General features: G+C 37.7%; 1 protein-coding gene across 7 annotated transcripts; it reads left to right on the top strand.

The window, feature by feature from the left end:
* On the top strand, nt 1–25,342 carry CIBAR1 (CBY1 interacting BAR domain containing 1). Of its 7 annotated transcripts, none has more exons than XM_069601195.1 (9): nt 1–656; nt 1,114–1,348; nt 3,915–3,983; nt 7,108–7,250; nt 7,629–7,713; nt 10,920–11,024; nt 19,591–19,704; nt 23,283–23,402; nt 25,092–25,342. In XM_069601195.1, exons 1-9 carry the CDS (start codon nt 631–633, stop codon nt 25,179–25,181), a joined length of 987 nt encoding a protein of 328 aa, XP_069457296.1. In that variant the 5' UTR covers nt 1–630; the 3' UTR covers nt 25,182–25,342. The 7 variants fall into 7 exon arrangements, with proteins under 7 accessions (XP_069457296.1, XP_069457298.1, XP_069457299.1 ...); XM_069601198.1 differs by lacking the exon at nt 7,629–7,713 and adding an exon at nt 9,328–9,333 and having other exon boundaries at nt 353–656; nt 7,108–7,209; XM_069601196.1 differs by lacking the exon at nt 7,629–7,713 and adding an exon at nt 9,301–9,333 and having other exon boundaries at nt 353–656; nt 7,108–7,209.
* The last annotated feature ends 1,390 nt before the right edge of the window (nt 25,343–26,732 follow it).

The following is a 26,732-nucleotide window of genomic DNA, read 5'->3' as shown; positions in this document are numbered from 1 at the left end:
GGTGGAACATTCTCTTTTCCACAAAAGAAGTTCAGTAAACATCTGCTGAAAAAATGAACAGGGCGGAAAGCGCTGCTCCTTGCAAGAGCCTACACTTTTCGGACTTTCGGCCTCCACACGGAGACGTGGACAAGCTGAGCTTAGGTTCTACGACTCACCCGAAACCCGCCCCACCGGCGTTCGGTTCATCTCCCTCCTCGTTACCGGGTGACCGGCTGTGCTCCCGGCCCAGAGTGCGGGGACAGAGGCGCCTCAGGAGAGGCAGAGGCCCGGCGCCACAAACCGTTCGCCCGCAGAGGACGCCGAAGCGGACGCGGGTGGAGTCCGCCCGGCGCGTGCTCGCATTAGGGCCCTTCCGGCGCTTCCGGGCGCGGGTCGCGGGGGACGCCAGGGCGGACGCCGGGGGTCAGAGGACGCGGGTGGGCGCGCCCCGCGCGTGCCCGCATCCGGGCCCTTCCCGCGCTTCCGGACGCCGGCCGCGGGGGCGCGCGCCGCGTTGCCGTGGAAACTCCGAGGCCCTCTTGGCGGCGGCGGCGCACAGGGCGGGCTCTCGCGCCCCGCCGCACGTCCGGGCGCCGAGACCCTGTCGTTGGGTCTCAGCCCGGGGTCTCCAGCCGTGAGCGAGGCAGCATGTTGAGGCGCAGCTTGGAAAACCGGTAACGGCCGCAGGGGCCCGCAGCGGCCCAGGGTCCCCCAACCATACACACACACGCGAGGGCTCGGGTCGGGGCGCGGAGCCTTCCTCCTTGAGCCACCGGACCGAGTTCGGGCCCTCAGATCGGGCTCCGAGCGGCGCCCGCCGCGCTCTGGGCCGACCACACTGGGCCGCGGCGGGCCCCGGCGGCGCCTCCCCAACACGGTCCCCGGGCGCCGGCCCAGCACTGCTGCTGATCCAGCGGGGCCGCTCGGGGCGCCTGCACTGCGGGATGTGCAGGCCAGGCCCGGGATGGGGGCCCGGAGGAGACGCAGGGGTTGCTTCAAGGTTTGCGCCGGCGAAGCTGCAAACTGCGCCCCCCGGGAATGTTGGCGTCATCACGTGTAACGCGAAGATGAAGTCATCTCATCTCATCAGATGAGAATGATTTGCCTTTTTTGTGTCTCCTTTCTCTCTAGGGACGCTCAGACCAGACAACTGCAAGATGCTGTCACCAATGTGGAGAAACATTTCGGAGAGCTGTGCCAGATCTTTGCTGCTTACGTGCGGAAAACCGCCCGACTGAGAGACAAAGCGGACCTCCTGGTGAACGAAATCAACGTGTATGCCTCTACCGAGACCCCGCATTTAAAGCAGGGCCTGAAAAACTTTGCGGACGAGTTTGCCAAACTTCAGGATTATCGACAAGCCGAGGTATGGAATGAGGTCACAGCGTCCTGTTAATGAGTGAGCCCTGAAGTGGTGGACGGAGCCGTGAAGACCTGTAATCTACCCAGCTGCAGTGGCGATCACACACTTGATGATAAACGTGCATTGTCATGTCGGTAGCGCTGTGTGAGTCTTATTAAAGGGAAGCTTCCTGTAATTTTTACCGTTTGCAAACTAACCTCTAGGGTGTCTTGAAGTCCTGAATTTCCCCACCTCATTTGCCAGCTTTTAGCCAAAGGGGTGGCTGTTTACAGGGGATAGTAAACATAGTACCCGAGGCAACAAAAGGAGCAATGGCTTGTGTCTTGTATGCAGGTAGGTATATTTTAAAGTAGTGTATCTGGAGATGGAAGATATTGGGAGTGGTACTGTGTATGGATAAGTAGTAACTGGACAAGAGATCTTTGTTGCTGCTTCCGTGCACTGGAAAGTTGAGCTGTGTTTCATTGAGAGGAGCGAGGGGCGGGAAAAGTGCACTGATTTCTTTTACAATCAACAGTGAAATTTTGTGAAGTTCCCCGAACTGAACTGAACCACCCCACCCAGAAAGGACAGGTGGGAAGCGATGGCGTTGTAATTGTTTAAATGTTAAATCCCATTTACTTTTTAAAATTTTATTTACTTATTTATTTTTGTCTGCGCTGGGTCTTCATTGCTCCCTGGGGTGTCTCTAGTTGGGGCCAGGAAGGCTACTCTTCCTTGCAGCAGCCGGGCTTATTGCCGTAGCTTCTCTTGTCGCGGAGGTGGCGCTCTAGGCCCAAGAGCTTCAGTAGTTGTAGCAGGCGGCCTCAGTGGTTGCTGGCACGTGGGCTTAGTAGTTCCGCTGTGTGTGGGATCTTCCCACTCCAGGGATCGAATCCGTGTCCCCTGCATTGGCGCCTGGACACCTATCTATCCACTGTGCCACCAGGAAAGCCCAGCCCATTACTTTTAATACCTCGTTAGCACTTTCACGTGTATTTATTTGAAGGTTCAAGACTCAGGTCAGAAGTTTTCACTTTAACTTTTAACTTGTCAGAAGTTGCCCAGTTTTTGAGCTGTATTACTTCTTTTGTGCCTTTGGTCCTTTTTAAAAGTCTAAAACAGATTTGAATTATCAAAAAAAAAAAACCTTGAAATAAAAAAGAAGATAATGATCCTTGAAGCTATAACTGCTAATGATACAGAAATTTGAGTATTAATTACTTTGGGGGAAAACGGTGGGTTCTTCTCATATGATGTTTTGTGTGTAATAAACAAACTTTCAGTTATATGTAACTGGGAACTTGACTGTTTCATAGGTAGTTTATACTCACAGATAATCCTAAAATCCTACTTTAGCCAATAAATTTCAGTGCCCCTTGCTAGAAAATCTTTATGCTATTTATTGAATAGCAAAGTGAATTGATTTACATGTGTTCTCCTTTTTATTTCCCTTGCTTACCAAATGGTGGAGGTGCTAAAGAACAATGAACAAAAAGGTAGGCTACAAAAAGGAGAACAGAAAAAGATTTAGCTAATCTTTACACTGAATAACCAGTGTATGGATTATTTGAAATGGAATAAATAATCCTGAATATTCATGGATTTATTTTTAGGATTCCTAATATTTAAATGCTTAGTGAGAGCTTGATCTCTATTTCCTAAAATCTTTTAAAATGAAGTATTCATATACATTGTTTATAGAAACTAAACAAAAATCATTACAAAGTGATATATACTCACTGATTATAAAAACATGTATCAGCAAAATAAAGCTTTTTTCCTGCTACAAAAGTAATACATGTTCATTTTAAACAATTAAATATATGTCATCTTGTATTACCTATCCTGAAAAAGAAAATTTTAAGGTCCAGGAATTGTTTTTCTTATATTTATATAAATAGCTATATACCTCCCTTTAAAAAAAAAAATTCATTTCTTTAGTGCCTTCCACTAGTGCTATTAGTAAAAGGAGAAATTACTCAAAATCTGATAAATATTGCAATGTTTAAGAAAACGGTTTAATTCCACATAAAAGAGAGATTGACCACATAGTTTGACAGCTCAGGAACACTGAGACCATTTATCTTGTTCTTTAAGCTTTGACAATTTACAAATGTCTTCCCAGAAAAAAAATTACCAATAACACAGTGGTCTCTAGACTTTTTTTCTTTTGATGATTCAGTTGTTTTAAATGTTTCCAGTATGCTATATTTTTCAGCTTCGATTTCTTTATCTGGAAGGTTGGGCTGTGCGTTTCAGATATAATGTATGTAAAATGTCCATTCAGGTGTTAAACACACTGAAAGTATAGCTGCAATAAAATTTGAGATGTCTTAAAACTTACCAAAGCTCTGATTGCTACTGTACACCTTCACAGTTTTTAATGTATTTGAGTTTAGATTCTGAGTCTTACCAATTTCCAGAGATTATATTTTTACTTATAAATGTTACTGAAATTTTAAAAATTTCAAATGTTAATCAGTATAGTGATTATGGTCTGGTTAGACAGCATAGGTTTTATTTCACAATTTAAATTTTGATATGTCTATGTTTCTTTCCAGTTATATTTTATAATAATTCTCAATAGGTTGAAAGACTTGAAGCCAAAGTAGTTGAACCTTTGAAAGCTTATGGAACCATTGTAAAAATGAAGCGAGTAAGTAAATTCATTTTTTTCTATTATTATTAGGTATTCTGGCAAAACATACAAGGTTTCCAATAACTGTCCTTTTAGCAGGGGCTTCCCTTGTAGCTTAGTTGGTAAAGAATCTGCCTGCAGTGCAGGAGAACCGGGTTTGATCCCTGGGTTGGGAAGATGCCCTGGAGAAGGAAATGGCAACCCACTCCAGTATCCTTGCCTGGAAAATCTCATGGACAGAGATTTTCTGCACTGGAGGGCTGCAGTCCATGGGATCACAAAGAGTCGGGCACGACTGAGCGACTAACAATTAGTTCAGTTCAGTCGCTCAGTCATGTCCAACTCTTTGCCACTCCATGAATTGCAGCATGGCCTCACTGTCCATCACCAACTGCCGGAGTTCACTTAAAGTCATGTCCATCGAGTCGGTGATGCCATCCAGCCATCTCATCCTCTGTCGTCCCCTTCTCCTCCTACCCCCAATCCCTCCCAGCATCAGAGTCTTTTTCCAATGAGTCAACTCTTAACATGATGTGGCCAAAGTACTGGAGTTTCAGCTTTAGCATCATTCCTTCCAAAGAACACCGAGGACTGATCTCCTTTAGAATGGACTGGTTGGATCTCCTTGCAGTCCAAGGGACTCTCAAGAGTCTTTTCCAACACCACAGTTCAAAAGCATCAATTCTTCGGCGCTAAGCTTTCTTCACAGTCCAACTCTCGCATCCATACATGACCACAGGAAAAACCATAGCCTTGACTAGACAGGCTTTTGTTCGCAAAGTAATGTCTCTGCTTTTGAATATACTATCTAAGTTGGTCATAACTTTTGTCCCAAAGAGTAAGCGTCTTTTAATTTCATGGCTGCAATCACCATCTGCAGTGATTTTGGAGCCCAAAAAAATAAAGTCTGACACTGTTTCCACTGTTTGCCCATCTATTTCCTATGAAGTGGTGGGACCAGATGTCATGATCTTCGTTTTCTGAATGTTGAGCTTTAAGCTAACTGTTTCACTCTCCTCTTTCAGTTTCATCAAGAGGCTTTTTAGTTCCTCTTCACTCTCTGCCATAAGGGTGGTGTCATCTGCATATCTGAGGTTATTGATATTTCTCCCAGCAGTCTTGATTCCAGCTTGTGCTTCTTCCAATCCAGCATTTCTCATGATGTTCTCTGCATAGAAGTTAATTAAGCAGGGTGACAATATACAGCCTTGACGTACTCCTTTTCCTATTTGGAACCAGTCTGTTGTTCCATGTCCAGTTCTAACTGTTGCTTCCTGACTTGCATATAGGTTTCTCAAGAGGCAGGTCAGGTGGTCTGGTATTCCCATCTCTTTCAGAATTTTCCACAGTTTATTATGATCCACACAGTCAAAGGCTTTGGAATAGTCAATAAAACAGAAATAGATGTTTTTCTGGAACTCTCTTGCTTTTTCCATGATCCAACAGATGTTGGCAATTTGATCTCTGGTTCCTTTGCCTTTTCTAAAACCAGCTAAAACATCTGGAAGTTTATGATTCACGTTGCTGAAGCCTAGCTTGGAGAGTTTTGAGCATTACTTTACTAGCGTGTGAGATAAGTGCAATTGTGCGGTAGTTTGAGCATTCTTTGGCCTTGCCTGTCTTTGGGATTGGAATGAAAACTGACTTTTTCCAGTCCTGTGGCCACTGCTGAGTTTTCCAAATTTGCTGGCATATTGAGTGCAGCACTTTCACAGCATCATCTTTCAGGATTTGAAAGAGCTCAGCTGGAATTCCATCACCTCCACTAGCTTCGTTTGTAGTGATGCTTTCTAAGGCCCGCTTGACTTCATATTCCAGGATGTCTGGCTCTAGGTCAGTGATCACACCATCATGATTATCTTGGTTGTGAAGATCTTTTTTGTACAGTTCTTCTGTGTATTCTTGCCACCTCTTTTTAATATCTTCTGCTTCTGTTGGGTCCATACCGTTTCTGTCCTTTATTGACCCCATCTTTGCATGAAATGTTCCCTTGGTATCTCTAATTTTCTTGAAGAGATCTCTAGTCTTTCCCATTCTGTTGTTTTCCTCTATTTCTTTGCATTGATTGCTGAGGAAGGCTTTCTTATCTCTTCTTGCTATTTTTTGGAACTCTGTATTCAGATGCTTATATCTTTCCTTTTCTCCTTTGCTTTTTGCTTCTCTTCTTTTCACAGCTATTTGTAAGGCCTCCCCAGACAGCCATTTTGCTTTTTTGCATTTCTTTTCCATGGGGATGGTCTTGATCCCTGTCTCCTGTACAATGTCACGAACCTCAGTCCATAGTTTACTTACTTAGTAAAAGGTACAGAGTAGTGTTCAGTGATTCTTATTACACTGAAGCATTATTTCTTAGAACTTTGAGAATAATGAAGTATTTTTATATACTACTATAGCATCATAGCATTATTTTGTTTATTGTGGAAACTTTAAAATATTTAATATTTATAGTCATGAAGAATATATGGACAGAAATTGTTTTACTAAATATTCTCATATATTTGTTTTAAAGCAAGCAATAACTTGCAAACTAAAAGTCAGTGTGACAAAGCTGTTTTTTAAATTCTTTTCTTGAAGTACAACATAATGATTTGATGTTTGTATATATTGTGAAATGATTAAATAAGCCTAGTTCACATCTGTCACAATACATAGTTAAAAAAAACTTTCCTTGTGATAAGAACTTTTAAGACCTAGTTTCCTAACAACTTTCAAAATGCAGTACAGTAGTATTAATTCTAGTCACCATGGTAGATATTACATTCCAAAAGTTCTGTATTTAAAATCAATTTTATTGAGGTATAATTTATATGCAGTAAAATTCTCCTGTTTTAAATGTTTTCATAAATGTGTATACACATGTACCTACCACCATAATCAAAATTTTGTGTGTGTGTATATACATATATGTGTGTGTGTGTGTATATATATAATTTTGCACTGCAATTCTGTCATTATTTAATAGGATATTAAATACACACATGCACATAGTCTTACATACAAAGACACACACTGGTAATATAGTAATAATCCCAGTGGTAATGATGCCTGGATCAAATAGGGAATGTTTTTGCATTCTTAAAGAAGTGTGTATTTTATTCTTAAATCAGAGAGATTTATTAACAAAAAAAATGCCTTTTTGCAGGATGATCTCAAAGCAACATTAACAGCAAGGAATCGAGAAGCTAAACAGTTAACTCAGTTAGAAAGAACACGTCAGAGAAACCCATCTGATCGACATGTTATTGTATCCTTTGAATTTTGGTCTTTAAAAAAATATTCTGTAAGGTATGCTGTAAAAAGTAAATATATATGAAAATTACGCATTTATACTTTAAATGTGCAAAGAATATGAATATAAAGTTTGAAAAGAAACACAGACATTTAAAATGCTTACTGTGGAAATTAGTTAATTTTAAAGAGAATATACAACTTAAATCAGTCCTCTTGTGTTGTTTTCCACAATAGATACTCAAAATTTAAAACACTCATACGTATAGATGTTTTATAAAGAGTACATACAAAATTCTAAGATATTTTACATTAAAAATGATTGATTAAATGTTAATTATAAAAGTAACTTAAAGATCTGTCATTAATCCTAATATATCAATGCCTTCTCAGCCCTGCATTTGAGAAAAGGAACAAACTGTTTTTTTTCCCCAGTGAAATTCCTTTCATCTTAAAAAAACAACTACTTTGTGAAACTGCAATTATAACTTCCAGCCAAAGACCCTTAGGATATTCCAAGGTATTGAGATTCACAGCTGGACACAAGTCTTAATAGCCTTGTCTACTGTTACAAGGCTCTTCTGTTAAGAATGATTATTTCTGAAACTTAGAATGTGCCTATTCAAAACTACACAAAAGAAAGAAAAATAGCACCTGACTAATTGTAAGCAACTGGGATAGGTACAATTGTAGAGAAAGTACTAACTAACTGTGGGGCTTTCCTGGTGGCTCAGCTGGTAAAGAATCCGCCTGCAATGTGGGAGACCTGGGTTTGATCCAGGGAACCTGGATTTGACCCCTGGGTGGGGAAGGTCCCCTGGAGAAGGAAAGGCTACCCACTCCAGTATTCTGGCCTGGAGAATTCCGTGGACTGTATAGTCCATGGGGTCGCAAAGAGTCAGACACGACTAAGCGACTTTCACTTCACTTTCAGCTTACCCTGCTGCCTCCTTTCCCCATGCTTTCTTATGTCTCATGATTTTGACAACCTGATACTAGAAAATAAAGGACAGTCTACATATAAATGCATCCACTATAAATATAAAAATACTCAGTCATAGCATCAGAGAATATTTACCAGGATGACCCTTAAAATTCTTCTCACTATTAAAAAAAAACACGTTAAAGTTCGGTATGTAAAATAAAGAGGTATAAGAGGCTGGGGTGAAGAAGAATTCTAGTGCACTACCTGGACCCCTCCCAAGGCCCCTGGTAGCTTCTGAAAAGTTTCCTGCAGCACAGTTTGAAAAACACCCATCTGGCTCACTCTTTTATAGGCCATTTTGCACTCAGACCAATTTCATTAAATACACTGATACCCTTATTCATAAAGCATTGTAATATTTTAATCAAAAGTATCTCCTACCAAATTAGTATGTTATATGATTTTGAAGAATTTTCAACAAAAGGAGGGAATACAGATCTGTATCCACTTTCCTAAAAATAGCTGTGTAACTTTGGGCAAGTTTCTATGCTGGAGTGAAAGGATTTGAAACTTAAAGGAATGAAAAATAGTTGCTGGAAGGTGGTAAGAGATTAACATACAGATGTTCCAGCTGTGGCTTCTGCTTCCTACTCTTTCCTAGTTTAACCAACTCAACCTACCCTTCCAAATTTTAAAATGAAACTGTCAAAAAATGGGGAAGGAAAACACCTGTCAAAATTAAGTAGTCATGGTAAAGAATTTCATGAGTCACATGTATTGAACTGTATTAGAAAAATACTCTGAGTATTTTCATTAGTAAAAGGTTAATACACATCATAACATCTAGAGAGTTTTTCAAAATAATAAATCCTATGATAGTTATTTTAAAAAATCCGAAGCCCAGTAATAAAGTGAACTGTTTCTGATTACTGGTTATGAGTAAAAGTTTGCATGTAAAATTATGCAGGAAAACTTTACACCCTCTATAGCAAATGTACACACACAGATATATATGAATACGTTTTAAAGCTTAGTTTCTTGAAATTGTATATCTGAATTAACCTAGTTTTAAGAGTATATAATCAATATGTTACAATTAATGTATAGTCTGATTGCAAAAGGATATAATTCTGTCAGAGCATATGATTTTAATTTATTGGAATAAATTGTTCTACTTGAAAGGTATTTTTCCTTTATGAAAAATTTCAGTCGCAGGTGGGTAATAAAGTGATGTGTCAAGAGATGGATCCCTGTAGTAAACCCTTTTATTTTCATTTATACATTTTCTTAAAAAAGAAAGCAAGTGTAAATGGTATAATATTATGTGTCACAAAACTTTACTTACAACTGCAGATTTTTTCTATGCAATAATTATTAAAATGATATGTGATACTTCTAAGTGAACATAATACTAGCATAGGAAACAAAACATTATTAGAACTTAATCAGAAAATTGGGCCATGTTTTTAAAACATGTTTTATTCAACAAAAAAATGTTAAATATTTTTGGACAACTGTTGTCATTAAGGAAGAGATATTTTAAAGAGAAATACATGCCACTAGCTATATATGTGGCTGTTGAGCTCATGAAATGGCAACTAGAATAACCAGCTTTTTAATTTTAATTAATTTAAATGTAAATAGCTGGTTGCTAGTGGCTACCACTACTGACTATACAGTGTGAATCTAAACAGTATGAGTACTTTGAAGCGAAACATTAGACTTTCCATCTAATTTATTAGTTATTGGTATATCTGTATATATATATTTTGTAATAAGCATTAAGTAGTAATAGTGCAATATTACTAGCTTATAAGAATATTCATACTGAAATAAACATTTGTAGTGTATATTCTGTGTTGTTGTTCAGTCACTCAGTCATGTCCAACTCTCTGTGACCCCATGGACTGCAGCACACCAGGCTTCCCTGTCCTTCACTATCTACTGAAGTTTGCTTAGACTCATGTCCATGGGTCAGTGATGCTATCCGACCGTCTCATCCTCTGTCAAGCCCTCTCCTCTTGCCCTTAATCTTTGCCAGCATTAGAGTCTTTGCCAGCATTAGGCTGTTCACATCAGGTAGCGAAAGGATTGCAGTTTCAGCACCAGTCCTTCCAATGAAGATTCAGGGTTGATTTCCTTTAGGATTGACTGGTTTGATCTCCTTGCAGTCCAAGGGACTCTCAAGATTCTTCTGTAGCGCCACAGTTTGAAAGCATCAATTCTTTGGTGCTCAACCTTCTTTACATGTATATTCTACTCTACCTGATTAGGATATTATAGCAGTAGAAACATTTCATGCATTTGGAGAACTAGAAGATTGAAAATACTTAAGTCACAGGTCTTTTGGCAGGACAAAGGGTTAAAGGGGAGAGAGAGTGAGAGGAAAAGGAGAGGGTAATAAATGGCAGAGATTGGAAATATGGGAAAGCAGTAGAAAATATAGAAAATAGTTTTACAGTAAATCAAACAAGGATGATAGGAAAAGAAATGGTTTGTATAAAGAAACGGAAGGAATTTTGTTTTGAGATCATGAATCATATAATCTGATAAATTTAAAGTTTTTTATTCTGCTGTGTCTATAATATAGATCGCTTTATTTTATGTGGTAATATGTATTTTTGAGTGATTTACACTGTTATGGCAAAAAGCCAGTCTTGCATTTACAAATGCATTTACAGTACTGCATTTACAAAAAGCCAACACTGTATTTACAAAGGTAGCATTTACAGAAAGACTCAATAAAATGGATTCTGACGATTTTTGTTTTTTGTATCTTTGGTTGGGGAATACCTCTGTAGGCAGAAACTGAATTACAGAGAGCTACAATGGATGCTACCCGAACAACTCGTCACCTGGAGGAAACTATTGACAATTTCGAAAAGCAGAAAATAAAGGATATAAAGGTAACAACTAAATAACTATTAAGGTTCAAAATATGTATTCTAAATTAATTTTTTATTTAAATTTATGAAAAATTTAAATTACTGATTTTCTTCAGCACACAAGTCTTTGTGAGAAAGATATAAACAAAATATATCAAATGTTATTTTCTTATGGAAACAACAGTATATAAAGGGACTACATTCCCAACCAGAGCCCAGATATTCAGATGTTATCAAAAATACTATTAACCACAGAAAAATAAAGTCTATTATGTTTTTATGTATCAGGTACTACACTAGTCCAGGCACTTTACATAAATTACCTTTTAATCTTTACAGCAACCCCATAGTGTAGCATCTATGTATACTACGTACCAATATCTATCTCATTCCTTTTAATGGTGGAATAATATTCCATTGTATGGATATTACCATGAAAGTGAGGTGATTAAGCAGAGATATAAGGCAGTATCACAGCCCACAGTTCAAAGTCTGAACTATAAGCCAATTATACATTTTAAAAACCTGTGCTTTCCATGACTATACAGCATTGTTGCAGGAAGGGGGACCCCTTTCAGGGCCTGAAACTGGGCTCTTGTCTAACACTCGGAAAAGAACTGTCTGAGAAGACACATGCTGAAGCAAGAGATTTTATTGGAAGGGGCTCCCTGGTGGAGAGCAGCAGGGTAAGGGAACCCAGGAGAACAGCTCTGTCATATGGCTTGCAGTCTCACGTTTTATGGTGATGGGATTAGTTTCCAGGTTGTCTTTTTTATTCGGACTCAGAGTCCTCCCTGGTGGAGCATGCCTTGTTCAGCCGAGATGGATGCCAGAGAGAAGGATTCTGGGAGGTGGTCGAACATGGGGTGTCTCCTTTTGTCTTTTCCTGAACTCTTGCAGTTGGTGGTGGCTTATTAGTTCTGTGTTCCTTACCAGGACCTCCTGTCATAAAACAACTCCTGCCGATGGTTACTATGGTGCCTGGACAGGGTGGGCAGTTTCAGTCAGTGTGCTTCCCCTAACACTGTTCCTACTTGTTTTGGCTTGTAGCTTTCTAATTCCTACATTATCGAATAAATAAGAGTAGCTAACCACATAAACTTGCATCCACCGTAATTTAGTGTCACAGGAAGAATAGCCTTATTTTATTGTAACACATCAGTAGACATTCAGGTTCCTGGACTTGAGATGGTATTTTTTTTAATTGGAGGATAATTACTTTACAATGTTGTATTGGTTTCTACCATACAACAATGCAAGTCAGTCATAATTATATGTATATGCCCTCCCTCCAGAGCCTCCCTCCTAAATCCCCAAACCTAAAGACGGTCTTCAGTGACTTTTTCATCAATATTTTGGAAAGATTTGGAGGATTACTTATGACCATGTTGTGTCCTTTAAAACAAGTCATCTAAGGATGCCTTTTCACTCACTGCAATTCTCCTGGAACAGCTTTTAAAGAGAAGTATTTTTTGTTATTTTCATAACTTACTAACAAGTTATCCTTCTTTCAAAAGTTATGCCCTTATCAATAAAATCAGCATTATCTGCCACTTAGTTGTACCATTCCTCTCTGCAATCAATGAAACATTTATTTGTCCTTTTATATTTTTTAATTTCCTATCATAGTTTCATAGGATTCCAGAACTTTGATTTTTTCCAATCGTCAGGCACAAAGGTCTCTGCTTTGGTCCTGAAGGTCGAAGAAAAAAAAAAGTAAGCCTGTCAGTTCAGCACTCAGAGTGTAATGTAGATCGCTGCTCAGGAAGAGCTCCGTAGGAGGCTGTCCTGAGATAACCCTTTTGCCAATATGGGGGAGCACTGGCAGGGCGTAACGTAACTGCCGGCATCATCTCTTAAATTGAGGGGGAAGGGAAAGGTTGAAATAATTAGCTTTAATCTAAAAAAGGAGATTGGAGACTTGTGAGATATGCCTGATTCATTGCCACCTAACGGCTTCTTTACTGACCTGGGAGCCCGATTCCTCACCCTACCACTGTTCTTCATGCCTGCACACTTCTCTTTTACATGTGGCAATCTTTGATCTTTGGGCTCACTTCCATGTTCTTCTTGCATGCTGGCTAACTCTACAGGCGGTTTATAATCCCATGAGCACCACCAGTTACAAAACTGGAGCAGAGACAGTGAGTGTAGAATTCCTGACTGCACGCTGGGATCTCCTGAAGCAGCAGGACAGGGAGTGAGGCACTGCCAGTGGAGGGTGCACGGGGGAGACCCTGCTTCCGCGCTCTCTGCCTGCGGTCTCACGCCCCTACAAGACGGAGGTCTTGTGGCAGTCACACAAAAAAAGAAAAAACAGGAGGAAACGGAAAAAAAGGAGAGAGAATTCATATACCATACAATTCACCATACAGCTCAGCATTTTCTAATATGTTCAGGTATCTACGACCATGACCACTCAGTTTGAGAACATTCTTGTCATCTCAGAGTGAGGCCTAGTACACTTTAGCTTTTACCTCCCTGCTCCAACAGCCCCCACCCACGGCCTAAGCAGCTATCACCAATCTCATGTCTCTTTGGACTTGGCTGTTCTGAATGTACTTTCATATGAATGGAATCATAAAATACATGGTTTTCATAACTGGTTTCTTTCACTTAGCGTGCTTTCAAGTTTTATCTCTGGTATAACATGTATCAATACCTATCTCATTCCTTTGTATGGTGGAATAATATTCCATTGTATGGATATTACCATATTCCACCTTTTCGCTATCATTATTAATGACAGAAACATTCATGTAGAAGTTTTTGTTGAGATATATTTTCATTTCTCTTAGACATTTTTCATTTTCGTTCAACCATATACCCTGTTGAATTGCTGGCTCATAAGGTGACTCTATCTTTAATTGTGTGAGAAACTGCCAGACTGCCAAAATGGCTATGCCAGTATATTTTCCCACCAGTATTAGATGAGGCTTCTGGTTTCCCTGCATCCTCCCCAATACTTGTTGCTCACCAAACTTTCCTTATAGCCATCCTAGTGAGTGTAGAATGGTATCTTACTGTGGTTTTGATTTGCATTTTCCTGCTGATGTTTATGGCCATTTGTATATCTTCCTTGAGGAAAAAAATGTCTATTCAGATTATTTTAATTGGATTTCTTTTTATTTCATTTTTAAGAGTTCTTTTTATATTGTGTGCAAATCTTTTATCGAATGTTTTGCAGTTATTTCCTTCCATTCTGTGAGTTCTTTTCACTATCTTGATGGTATCCCTTGAAGCACAAAGCTTTTTAATTTTGATGAAGTCCAGTTTATCTTTGGGCTTCCCTGATAGCTCCGCTGGCCAAGAATCTACCTGTAATGCAGGAGATCGTGGTTTGATTCCTGGGTCTGGAAGTTCCCCTGGAGAAGGGAAAGGCTACCCACTCCAGTATTCTTGGGCTTCCTTGGTGGCTGAGCTGGTAAAGAATCCACCTTCAATGTGGGAGACCTGTGTTTGATCCCTGGGCTGGGAAGATCCCCTGGAGAAGAGAAAGGCTACCCACTCTGTGTAGAATTCTATGGACTGTGTCATCATCTAAGAATCCATTGCCAAATCCGAGATTATAAAGATTTATCCTGGTTTTCTTCTAACACTGTTACAGTTTTCACTATTAAGCCTTTGATCCGTTAGAGTTAATTTTTATGTATTACGTGAACTGAAAGGTAAACCCCATTCTTTTCCATCTGTCAGCGCAGTTGTTCCAGCACGATATGTTGAAGAGACTGTTTAAGTCCTCACATTCTTGTTGAAAGTTAGTTGATGTGTTTTGTTTCTGAACTTCCATTCTCTTTTATTGAGGTATGGTGGTGGTTTAGTCACTAACATATCTGACTCTTGCGAGCCCATGGACTGTAGCCTACCAAGCTCCTCAGTCCATGAGATTTCCCAGACAAGAATAGTGGAGTAGTTTGCCATTTCCTTCTTCTTATTCCAGTACCATACTGTTTTAACAGTGCTTTGTAGTAAGTTTTAAAATCAGGATGTATAAATTCTCTATTTTGTTCCTTTTTAAGATTCTTTTGATTATTCTGCATCTGTCGTAGTTTGGTATGAATTTGGGAATCAGCTTATCAGCTTCTCCAGGTCAGCTGGGATTCTGACAGCGTGCGCATGTGCGTGCATGGTCACTCAGCCATGTCCTCCTCTTTGCGACCCCATGGACTGCTGCCCGACAGACTCCCCTGTCCATGGGATTCTCTAGGCAAGAATACTGGGGTGCATAGCCACTCCCTTCTCCAAAGAACTGAACCCAGATCTCCTGCACTGCAAGCAGATACCGTCTGAGCCCCTGAAATTCTGACAGGGATTGCATCAAATCTGAGGATCAGTTTGGGTAGTACTGCCTTCTGAAGATGAACTCTTCTAATCCATGAAACATGGGCTGTTTTTCCATTTAGTTAAAGCATCCTTAATTTATTTTAATAATGTATGTTTTGTGCTTTCTTAAGCTGTTTCCTCAGTATTTCATAATTATTGATGCTACTATAAATGGAATTGTTTACTTCATTTCATTTCAGTTGTGCATTGCAAACACACAGAAATACAATAGATTTTTGTGTACTAACCTTATATCTTACAACCCTGCAGAAGTCTTTTATTAGCTCTGTTAGTTTTTTGCACATTCCTTTGGATTTTCTATATATAAGATCATGTCATCTGTGAAAATGTACACTTTTAATACAAACTCTATCAAAATCCCAGAATTATGAGTTCCAAGAATCAAGTCCAATCTGTTAGGATTATGAATCTCCATTCTCTCTTTCCTCCTTATCTGTCAAATTGTTCCTTTTCAAAGTTAAGCCTCATTTGAGATGTTTTATGATAAAGAAGGATGCACAAATCCTACACCCAAAAGCCTTAAAAATCAGATAAAAAGGGTTACTTTACCACACCCTTATTTCTGATAAAAACAGTTTTCAGGTACTGCTATGTTAGCTTATCTGACAAACACTTCTATTTATGAGACAAATTCTTGGAAAAAATCACTGTTGCCACTCATATTCTGGGAGAAACAGACACAGAACGTTCTTTTTTTTTTTAAGAATGTTCTTATTGTTACCTGTTTTCAGGCAACTGTTACAGATGGAAGCAGAACTTCTGGGTGCTTAAATCTCCCTGAGGGTAGAAACGATTGACAATAGTGAACACTGCTCATAATGTATTAATTATGAGGTGGGGTTTATCAACACGTCCATCTGAATTTTAGCAGCATTAATTAGTAAGGTAGCACAATTCTTAGTAAGTAAAAGACTTCATACAAACCTTACAAAGTATTTGTCTTTCTGAGAGAAGTTGCTATCAACTTAGTTAATTGTACAGAATGTGAAAGAAAACTCACAGTTCTATTTGTTTCCCATGTAATAGGAAAAGTCATCAGTTATATGTTGTCAAGGGAATTTTCTGACCTATGAAAAGGATCTTGATCAGGAGTCATTCCAGTGACAGATAGGGATAGCAGTTCAGTATTGGTAAAGTAGCTGATGTGAACAAGAATCCGCTTCAAGATTTAGTTTTTATCAGCTTTATTTTTCTTATAAATATAAAATGACCATAAGTTTTCATAAAATTGTGGAAGAAAACATAATTCCCTACTGAGAAATAATCAGCATCTTGGTTTATATCCTTCTAGAATTTTTTTCTATGAGACATACACAAGAAATATATTAAGGAGAATGACAACAACAAATATTTCTTAAGACATTAACTGTGCCACACATTCTAAGCATTTTATGTGGATAAACTCATTTCCTCCTCACAGTGTCTTATGAAAAAGGCAATATTGTTACCCCTATACAATTATATTTAAGTGGGACCACACTATATGTAGCATCTTTTTAAAATTTAATATATAATGGATATATTTGTGCTAAGAAAGATCCATATTGTCCTTTTTGATATCCCCGTATAGTATTTTGCTATACTATATGGAGAATAGTATAGCTATGTGGATATATTCATGTTTAACCATCACCTGTTGATGGACATCTAGATTATTTTTGCTATTATAGATCTCATTGCATCATTAAACATCGGCCTTTTTGCTGGTTCAGTTGTTTTGGCGGGGGATAAATTACTGGAAGTAGCATTCTTGTTCAAAGAGCATACACACTTTCAATTTGGATAGCTATTTATAACTTCTGTCCGCAAATCTTTTGACTAGTTTACATTTCTGCAGAACATTACACAAGCACCCAGTGTAACAATGTTGAGTAGTAGTATTTTTAATAGTACCCAATCTGATAGTGAAAAATCAGTATCATCTTAATTTGCAGTTAGTACTGTTGAGGAAGTGTTTTTTCATACATTTAATGACACTAAATTACTCTCACTTGATCTTAGCTTATATTTTTAGTGTGTTGGCATTTTTGGTTAATTTTAAAAAAACTCTTCAGACGGAGATTAACCCATTATATTAAAGAGAAGATTTTTGAAATATATTTTCCCATTTTGTTGCTTATGGTTATGTTTTTGCCACCTTACGGTCTTATTTTTGCTGCCAGATCTATTAGTCTTCTTTTTCTGCCTTAGTGTCATGTTTAGAAAGAAGTATTCATCCCCAAGATTATATAACTATTTGCTGTATTTTCTTCTAGTCTTTGTATGATTTTTTAGTATTTTAAATATTTAAATAGCTTATGCAGTTGTATTTTACATATGGTCTGAGGCAGCTATGTCTAAATTTATTATTTTCAAATGAATAGAAAGTTCCCCTGAAATCATTCAGTGAATAGCCTTTACTCTGGAGAGCTGTCATTGTACCTTTATTTGTAAAAATTATTAACAAGACTTTTAATGACTTTTTTGTTAAATATTCTGCTTTCCAGTTAAACCAGGATGGAGGTTTTAATGTCACATAAGGAACAGTTTCTCATTTATCTGGCTTACTTCTTTAGCAATAAAATTAGCTAACTTGTGCTGAGCACTTACTCTAAGCCAGTAGCCATACTATACTTTTTCTTGGACTACATTTAATCCTTAAGGCAAAACCTATGATTTTGAAATTAAGGAAAAAGAACAGATAAAGTGCTGAATATTACACAGCTGATTTGTTTCAGTCTTGATTTGAACTTGTGCTAAGTCCCTTCAGTCGTGTTCGACTCTGCTGCCCCATGGACCTAGATCGCCAGGTTCCTGTCCATGGGATTCTTCGGACAAGAATACTGGAGTGGATTGTCGTGCCCTCCTCCATGATCTTCCCTATCCAGGAATTGAACCTGCATCTCTTATGTCTCCTGCATTGGCAGGCGAGTTCTTTACCACTAACGCCATCTGAGAACCCCTGATTTGAAATCAGGTTTATCTTAATCCAGAGCCCCTATTTTTAACTACTGTGCTACCTGCTTTACAGAATACTTGCCAATGTGTAGAGAATTCCATTAACTCCCCCACCCCCCACCAATAAAACTGAAGTACCCACCCAAATGGCATTCTTGTCAAACAAAATAAAATTGAAAAGGGGGGAAACGAAACTCCTTGAATGCCCATCTCTTACCATACTGACCCATTCCAGATTAGCAGATTACATGTGATCATTGAAAGGTGTATTTATTTGAGGAAAATTATTTCTAAATATGATACTACAAGATAAGCTGTATGGCTATCTTCCAGGGTGCAGGACCACTCCTATCTGAATGGTTAAGACAGGAGAGCAGAAATGAAGGAAAATGAGTATTTGACTATTGCTTTTGAGCCTAACCCATTTCATCTATACTGCCCCTTTAAGGACAATGCTTGAGTATTTTCTATCCTATTCTTACTCTCTCCACTTCTCTACGTTAATGCTCCGATTTTATTTTGATAAGAGACAAGATGATAGAAGGATGAGATCCTATTTTATTGAAAACATATCTGGCTTACATACTTTCCCTGCCTACCAGTTCTCTCACCCCTGCTTAGATCAACGTGCACATCCTCATTCATTCTCTTTTCTCATAGCCTTCCTGACCAAAAGTTGTCGCCATCTTGCTGGTAAGAGTTTACCTGCAGTGTATTTGCAAAGGAAATAATTGAGTGCAGTGAGAACAGCATAGTACAATGAGCAGGAGATATGACCTTGAAGAATCAGACCCAAGTCTTAAAACATTGTAGCTATGAGCAATACTGAGCATGTCATATATTTGTAAACTGGAAAGCTCTATGCAAATGTATCCTGCTGTTTCCTGGAGTAGGAATTGTGGCTGGAGAATACAAGCAACATATAAATATGTTAGGATGGAATTCTTGCCTAAAACCATTCTTTTAAACACCAGTTGGAGTTGCTAAAAAAACAGGTTCAGAACTAAACTTCTTTAGCTAATAGTGACATTTTAGTGATGTACTGACAAACATCTTTTTTAAACGTAAATATCTAATAGAAGAACATACTTAAAAGTGGAAGTAAATAATAAGATACTAAATATTTTGTGTAATTTTAAAGTTTTGCTGCAAAAGATATTTGCAGCTATTTTTATTCCAATTATGTGTACTTCATTTTCCCTGTTGAAAAACCTCTGTATTCAATAAAATGTCAAGACTATACTAGAGAATAACTCTACTAAATTCATGAAGCAATTTGTTTAAATTCAAATCCTTGTTTTTTCAGACTATATTTTCAGAATTTATCACTATTGAAATGTTATTTCACGGCAAAGCTTTAGAGGTCTACACTGCTGCCTACCAAAATATACAAAAGATTGATGAAGAAGAAGATTTAGAGGTAGGACTATGTCTGTCTAAGCTCAGTTCTTCTATTGATATGGAAATATTTAAAAGAAACCATCATAGTGTGGGTAAAGATGTCTTAAATTACACTTTGTGGTTTAGATGTCATTGTATGCGGTTCCAAATAGCTGAACCTTTATGACTTTCTAGTTAACTTTTCAAATTAACCATAGTTAAGTTCGAAGAATATCTAGTAAAACATAGAAACAAAGCCATAATGTGAAATAAGGTATCATTTTGACTAATGGTGTAAGTCACTTATATGTGTTAAAAATACTATTTATTGATTTAAGCCAAAATTTGAGTGTTTATGCCACGCACAACACCGAAAGCTTCACATGCATTTTCTCACTCACTCCTGTAACTCAATTGCTGTGATCATTCATTTACAACTAAAGAAGCAGATGTAGAGGCTTTAAGTAACTTAACTTGCCCTTGACCACTTAGCTAGTAGAAGAGCAAAATCTGGCTTCCAACTAGCTTTGTGAGACTTAATCTGTAACCTATGAAATGTGTAGATTTGTATATAGGTGGGGGGCGGGGGGGGGCGGGGGTGTTTCACTCAGTCGTGTCTGACTCTTTGTGACCCCATGGACTGTAGCCTGCCAGGCTCCTATGTATGGGATTCTCCAGGCTTCCTTTGTATTGATAGTTAAATGCAAATATTAACTCTTAAATATTCAAGATGTACTTTGTCCATATAGCTCTACAGTAGAAGTGAGAACAGCCATGTATTCTCAAGATATAGCCAAAATTTTTTAATTATATTAGTTAATTCCATAATTTTCAAGGATCCATTTATTTTTTAAGTAAAATATCTATCGAGATCCCCCAAGGCTTCACTTCCCACTACTCCACTGGTTTCAAGAAATGTGAATTCAGTAAAACCAGACTATACAGCTTGGCCAAAATGAAGTACATGTTTTAGTATGTTTTCCAGTGCCAAAATCTGATCTCACTTTTACCTCAGTAAAGCATACACAATCATATTTCTGTTACTATTTGTTAATAGAATGGTTTCTATTCCCTACTAAAGCTAAGATTTCTTAATTTTCACTTTTTACATCCTATTTTTTAAAAAAATAATCATCAAACTTTTAACTGTAATTTATAAAACAGCAAATGTTTCTACAGTGATTACTTTAACCAGCTACTGACCTGTGCATTTTCACTGTATTATTTTAATCCTACCATGAATTTTAATAAAAGTACTTACTGTCCTCATTTCTACGGATGAAAAAACTGAGGCACATTGAGGTTAAGGAACTTTCCAGAGGATCCCATAGCTAGTAAAATAGCTGGAAGCCAAACAGTAGTCTGACTGCAGACACTGTTTTTATCCTATCTACGCTGCCAGAAGCATGATTCTTGGTGAGTGACGTGAACTATTTCCTGCAAGAAACACTGCATTGAGTGGCAGGTTTAAAATTGATCCCCTACTTTCCCTATAAGGTTAAAGTTCCCATTACAAGTATTTTCATTCTCCATTTTCTAACACCCTTGACTTAATGCACTTTCCTCAAGCCCCCTGGACCCAAAGATTTTCTTTCTCATTCCATAGGTCCTAGGTGTCTTCTGTCACAGCGTTTCCTTTACCACTTCTCTTAACACTGTTCTTCACCAGCTACCTAGGTAGCTTGTAGGAGAGATCCATAAACACTCAAAATCTCAGTGCTGTCTAGAGTATCTCAGAGTATCGACTTCCCTACTTTTTCTGATGGGGCACTATTGAGCAAGTTAATTTCTTCACACTTCATTGCTTCTCTCTATGGAGACACTTATGTACATTCGTCAACTGTTTACTGAGCATCTGTTATATGCGACACTGTTCTGAGCGCTGAGGATTCAGCACTATAGAGTTGGTCCAAGTTGTCAAAAAGCAGAAACGTAAAAAAGGAGTTCAGGCATTAAAAAAAGATATGTTTCATAATATGAAGGAAAAAATAATAGATAACATACTGTTGTGTGAATGAGTGTATGTGATGGAGGATCCTAAATAGTCTGGAGAATCAAAGAATGATTTCTTAATCAGAAGTTTGAGGAATGTGTCGAATCCCTGTCTACAATTTCAGGCAGAGTACAAAGGTCCTGAGGTACAATGCATTATGATGCCGGAACTTGTGGAAAGGAGAGGAAAGCAGTCTGGGGAAGAGCTGTGTGGGACAAGCCAAAGTAAAATTACATCAGCTACCAAGGAGAGGAAGGACCCTTTAAATACAAAGTCTCTTGGAAACGAGTAGAGAAAAGATGCGGAAAGGGACAGAGAATTTCCTATTCTTAGGTAGTAGTCCTTACTACACGAGAATTGCAGATTTATTCAGATAGCAGCTAGTATTTTACATCCAGTTATATCAGAAACCATCTTAACTGATTTGTTCTTCACATTAAAAGTACTATCATATTCCCCTTCAAAAGATCACCTCTGTACATTCAGTTTAGAGCATATTCAGATCTTGAGACTCACTCCTAGAAAAGATCTTGGACCATGTATTGGAAAATGCAGTATTGCCAATAAATATTCCTATAAATATGTTCTTTTGCAATAGATTAATATTTAACTGGTTTAGACTTTTATCCCAAGGGTGGTATATTATCTTCCATTTCCCACTTTAATCTTTGCTAGAAAATCCAAAGAATGTTGTTTTAACAAACATGTATTTCTTCCAAATACCAGTGACTTCAGTCATCCACTTTTGATATCATACCAGGATGGCAGGGTCCATGTCTAGCACCAAAATATAATTGGGTCTTCAGTAAAACTATTAATAACCTAATTATCAATATACCTGAATTGCCCTAAAACACAAGTCTTACCTCTTTCGTTAAGTTTCATCCCTTGATTGCTTTTATATGCTGTACTTCTTTAATGTTTAAAAAAGGCAGAAAAAAGAGCAAGCTTTTGTTTGTTGAAGTTTTGGCTAAGGGGAAAATGCACTGTGGGGAATCATAATCACACTTGCTTTAAAAAAGCAAAACGATAGCATGAAGAGTTGAGGGGAAAATGAATATGAAGAAATTCACATTTGATAGACTTGCCTGTTTTACGTTACAAAGTGGTATAAAAGATAAGGAAGCTTAAGAGTGCAGTAATAGTTGGAACTACTACTTTCAGGAAAAAGAACTGACAAGCAATGACATTCCAGATGCTACTGAGATTGGAATTTCATAGAATGGCTCCATTTACTCTTCTGTGATATACTGGGACAGCACTGTAGTGAATTTAAACTGTTGAGTTGAGGATAGGCAGAACAGAAAGAATCAAAGGTGTGACTTATTGTCTCACTGGCTTGCATGCTCTTTGAAGGTAGGAACTTTTCACGTTTCACAAGTAAAATCTCTTAAGTGACTGTTTCAGGACCCATCATCATTTTACATGGTTCAGTAGAATTTTTTAGCTTACATCTTTTCAACGTAAAATATTTTTTAAATTTACAATAAATTAAATAAATAATGTCCCCGGGGCAAGGGTGGGGGAGCAGAGTTGCTTAAACAAATTCTGAACTAAAGGGAACATGACTTTATAGATTTCCAGTTTAGTATCTAATTTATAACATTTTTTTATCATTGCAACAGGTTTTCCGACATTCTCTGTATCCGCAAGATTACTCATCCCGTTTAGATATCGTAAGAGCAAATTCGAAGTCACCTCTTCAAAGATCATTGTCTGCTAAGTGTGTATCTGGAACAGGACAGGTGAGCTAGAAACCGTAATTTTAAGGAATATAAGCTACTGCCTTTTGAATTGTTCAGTATTAAAAATGTTTCCCTTAAATCATTGGATTTTGAATAACCTGCTCTTCCCCTCTTCTATATAAAATGATGTAAAACTGCACTAGGTTCTGCTCTATTATTGATATTTCTTTTATTATCTGAAAGACATGACTCTCTGAAGCAGAACATTTGGGAGCAGAGGTAGAAGGGACAGAGTGCTAATTTACATTTGTTCAGTGATAGAATGTGAAGATCACAGATTCTGAAATCAAACTGCCTAGGATTTGAATCCCACTAGCATGGCTTAGCAGCAGCAGCAGCATGGCTTACTGGAAATTATACCTAAAAAGGACCTTTGCTGAATGTTATCATAGATCCAGAAGCATGTATCCTTAGGTAAAGCATCAGTTTTCTCTTTTCTTCTATATCCTGAAAACCGGAGGTACCTAGTGTCTAGAGTAGGAGATATCCTCTTTTTCCTCAGGGGCCACAGAGAAAATACCAGGTTATGTGAACCACGTAGTCTCTGCCCCAACCAAGAGCAGCCACAAACAATACATTAACAAATCAACATGTTGTCATAAAACTTTATTTATAGAAACCAGACAAACTGGGCTTTAGCTTGCCAACTTCTGATTTAGAAAGCTATGATCTTTTCCATATCTAGCCTTCAGAATTTAAAATTGAGCATTCAGTTGTATGTGACCTAGTATGTTGTTTTTATCTTCTAAGCACTTATTTACTGCTTTTAACTTACACATCTCTCCCCCTAACCAAATTATACTTTGATTATTCCAGTACTAAGTGCCTTGCACATTAATTCCATAAATCTATAGTATATAGTACATAGAGAATTTTGACTATTTAGAGCTAATAGTATCACCTAACTTAGCCAAGATCTGTGTAACACTTTAGACTACGTAATGCCAAGGTTTCTCAACCTCAGCACTGGTAACTTTGAGCCAGATGATTTGGGGCAGGGGGCGGGGGGCGGGTGGTGAGAGGTCTTGTTCTGTACATTGTACAGATGCTGAGCAGCATTCCCAGCCTCTACCCACAGGAGCTCAGTAATGCCCTTACGCTCCCCCAGTCGTGACAATTAGGTGTCTCCAGACATTGCAGATGTCACCTGGGAGACATAGTCACCCTCTGAAAAGTGTGAAGCAGGATGACCCAAGTGGCAACAGTCAGAAATGAAAGCCAAGTCATGAATTCAGATTCTCATCTCATTAATTTTAAATCACACTATGTTCAAAGTTTAATATTTTTGCCTAGTTGAAATATCCTTGTGTTCTGCCATCCCTTTGAGGAGTCTCATGTTTTTGTGACCTAAGAATTATTTAACTTTAAATATCTTTAATATTTATAATGTACTTTACTTTTCTCTGGAAGTATATTATCAAAGTACTGATATCCAACTGGAGTTCAAATGGCTAATTTCACACCTCTCCAAAAAAAAATAACATGAATGAAGAAATTTTGTGATTGTTTTCAAACCTTTAAGGACAATTCATAATTTAGAATTTTCATTACTAAAGATTATTATTTATGGACATTTTTCTGATATTTGTTCTGTGTACCCTTATCTATCTATCAGGGCATAAAAAAAATACCAGGCATGTAAAAATATTTTCAAGTTAGTGATTTTTAAAACACGTTAACTTTTAACAGGTATTGACCTGTCGACTAAGAAAGGATCAGCAAACAGAAGATGATGATGAAGAGGATGAAGACTTAGATGTTACAGAAGAAGAAAATTAAATTTCTTAAGTAAATTTTGCATTTCCATTTTCATCTTAAATGACCTGGAATCCAGAATTACTAAAACTGCAAAACATAATACTGGCTTGATACGTTAAACCTCAAAATTAAATCCTATTGGAAATGCAGAAATATTAAAGGAAATTTATGCCAACCAAAAATGGAAGTTTTAAAAAACATGAGTCATTTCAACATTTCTATCTAGCATCATACTCTCTTTTATAGGTTCCATTGTTTTTTAAAAACAATGTATTTCCAAAGTATTTCAAATACACTAACCTAGTTGGTTGTAGTAGGTAAATAACAAAAACAGATTAAACAATTCCACTTACTTCCTTTAGATTAAGACACCATACTTTCAACATCAGAAAAGGGTCCTAGGTAGTCATTCTGATTAAATACAAATTTTATTCCATAAAGCTTTCATCAAAAAGACAAGTGTTCTTTTTCTTTTTCTCACTTTTACTACAACCTTAAGTTTCATTCTTCAGTATATAAATTTACTTATCAACAAGAGTATTATAGTCACTCTCAAAAAATAGTAATAGGGCACTATCAGTGTTTTACAACTATACATAAGCACAAATTTTAGCTTTAAAAAGCTATTTTCAGCTTGATTCTGGTTTTAAAACAAAACCACTGTCAAACTAAAGCACTGTATATTTTTTGGCACCACAACTTTTGAAAAGCTAGAATTTGGTGGAATGTTTCCCTTAAAAAATATAGCAAATCATAAATCAGTAAAAAAATTATATATTTTATCAGCCTACCATATAATCAGTAAGAGTACACAATCACTCTCTTTCCTGAAAATAGAAAACAATTTAATCAGAGCCTTTCAGTATTACCTGATGCTTTTATTTCTTTGGATGGAGAACTGTACTCATTATTTCATAGATCCAAGTCTGGCATATAAAAAATAGGAAATTGATATTATCTGGGATTACCACAAAAAGCAGTTGTTCATAACAGAAAAATACTTTTCTAGAATGCTTTTTTGACTGGTTATTCATGGTCTTTTCTTAACAAAGCATTGCTTCCAGAAAATAGTCCTAAGTGATACTTAATAAAATATTCAAAACATTTTAAAACTGTAAATATCCCATGTGGTGTTAGTGGTAAAGAACCCACCTGCCAATGCAGGAGATGTAAGAGAGGTTGGTTTGATCCCTGGGTTGGGAAGATGTCCTGGAGAAGGGAATGGCAACCCACTTGAGTATTCCTGCCTGGAGAACCCCATGGACAGAGAAGCCTGAAGGGCTACAGTCCACAGCATCACAGAGTCAGACACAACTAAAGTGACTTAGCACACAGCATGCACAAATAATTCACATTCATAAAAAACTGAGGATGTCATTGCATTTTCTCAGTATTTAATCTTGGTATTGTGGCTAGGGGAAAAAAACAAGGTTGTAGTATGTCTCTTGCAGATTATGATCACAACTCACTTGAGCATCAGTTGCCCTATTTGTAAAATTAAAATAGTGCCTGATATTTAAAGCGACCAAATTATGATATAAAATGTATGCTCTGTTTAAAAAAATATTGTAA

The sequence above is a fragment of the Ovis canadensis genome, chromosome 9 (assembly GCF_042477335.2).
Source record: "Ovis canadensis isolate MfBH-ARS-UI-01 breed Bighorn chromosome 9, ARS-UI_OviCan_v2, whole genome shotgun sequence".
Classification (NCBI taxonomy): domain Eukaryota; kingdom Metazoa; phylum Chordata; class Mammalia; order Artiodactyla; family Bovidae; genus Ovis; species Ovis canadensis.
Note: the sequence above shows the minus strand (reverse complement) of the source record. Positions and strands in the feature narration are given on the sequence as shown.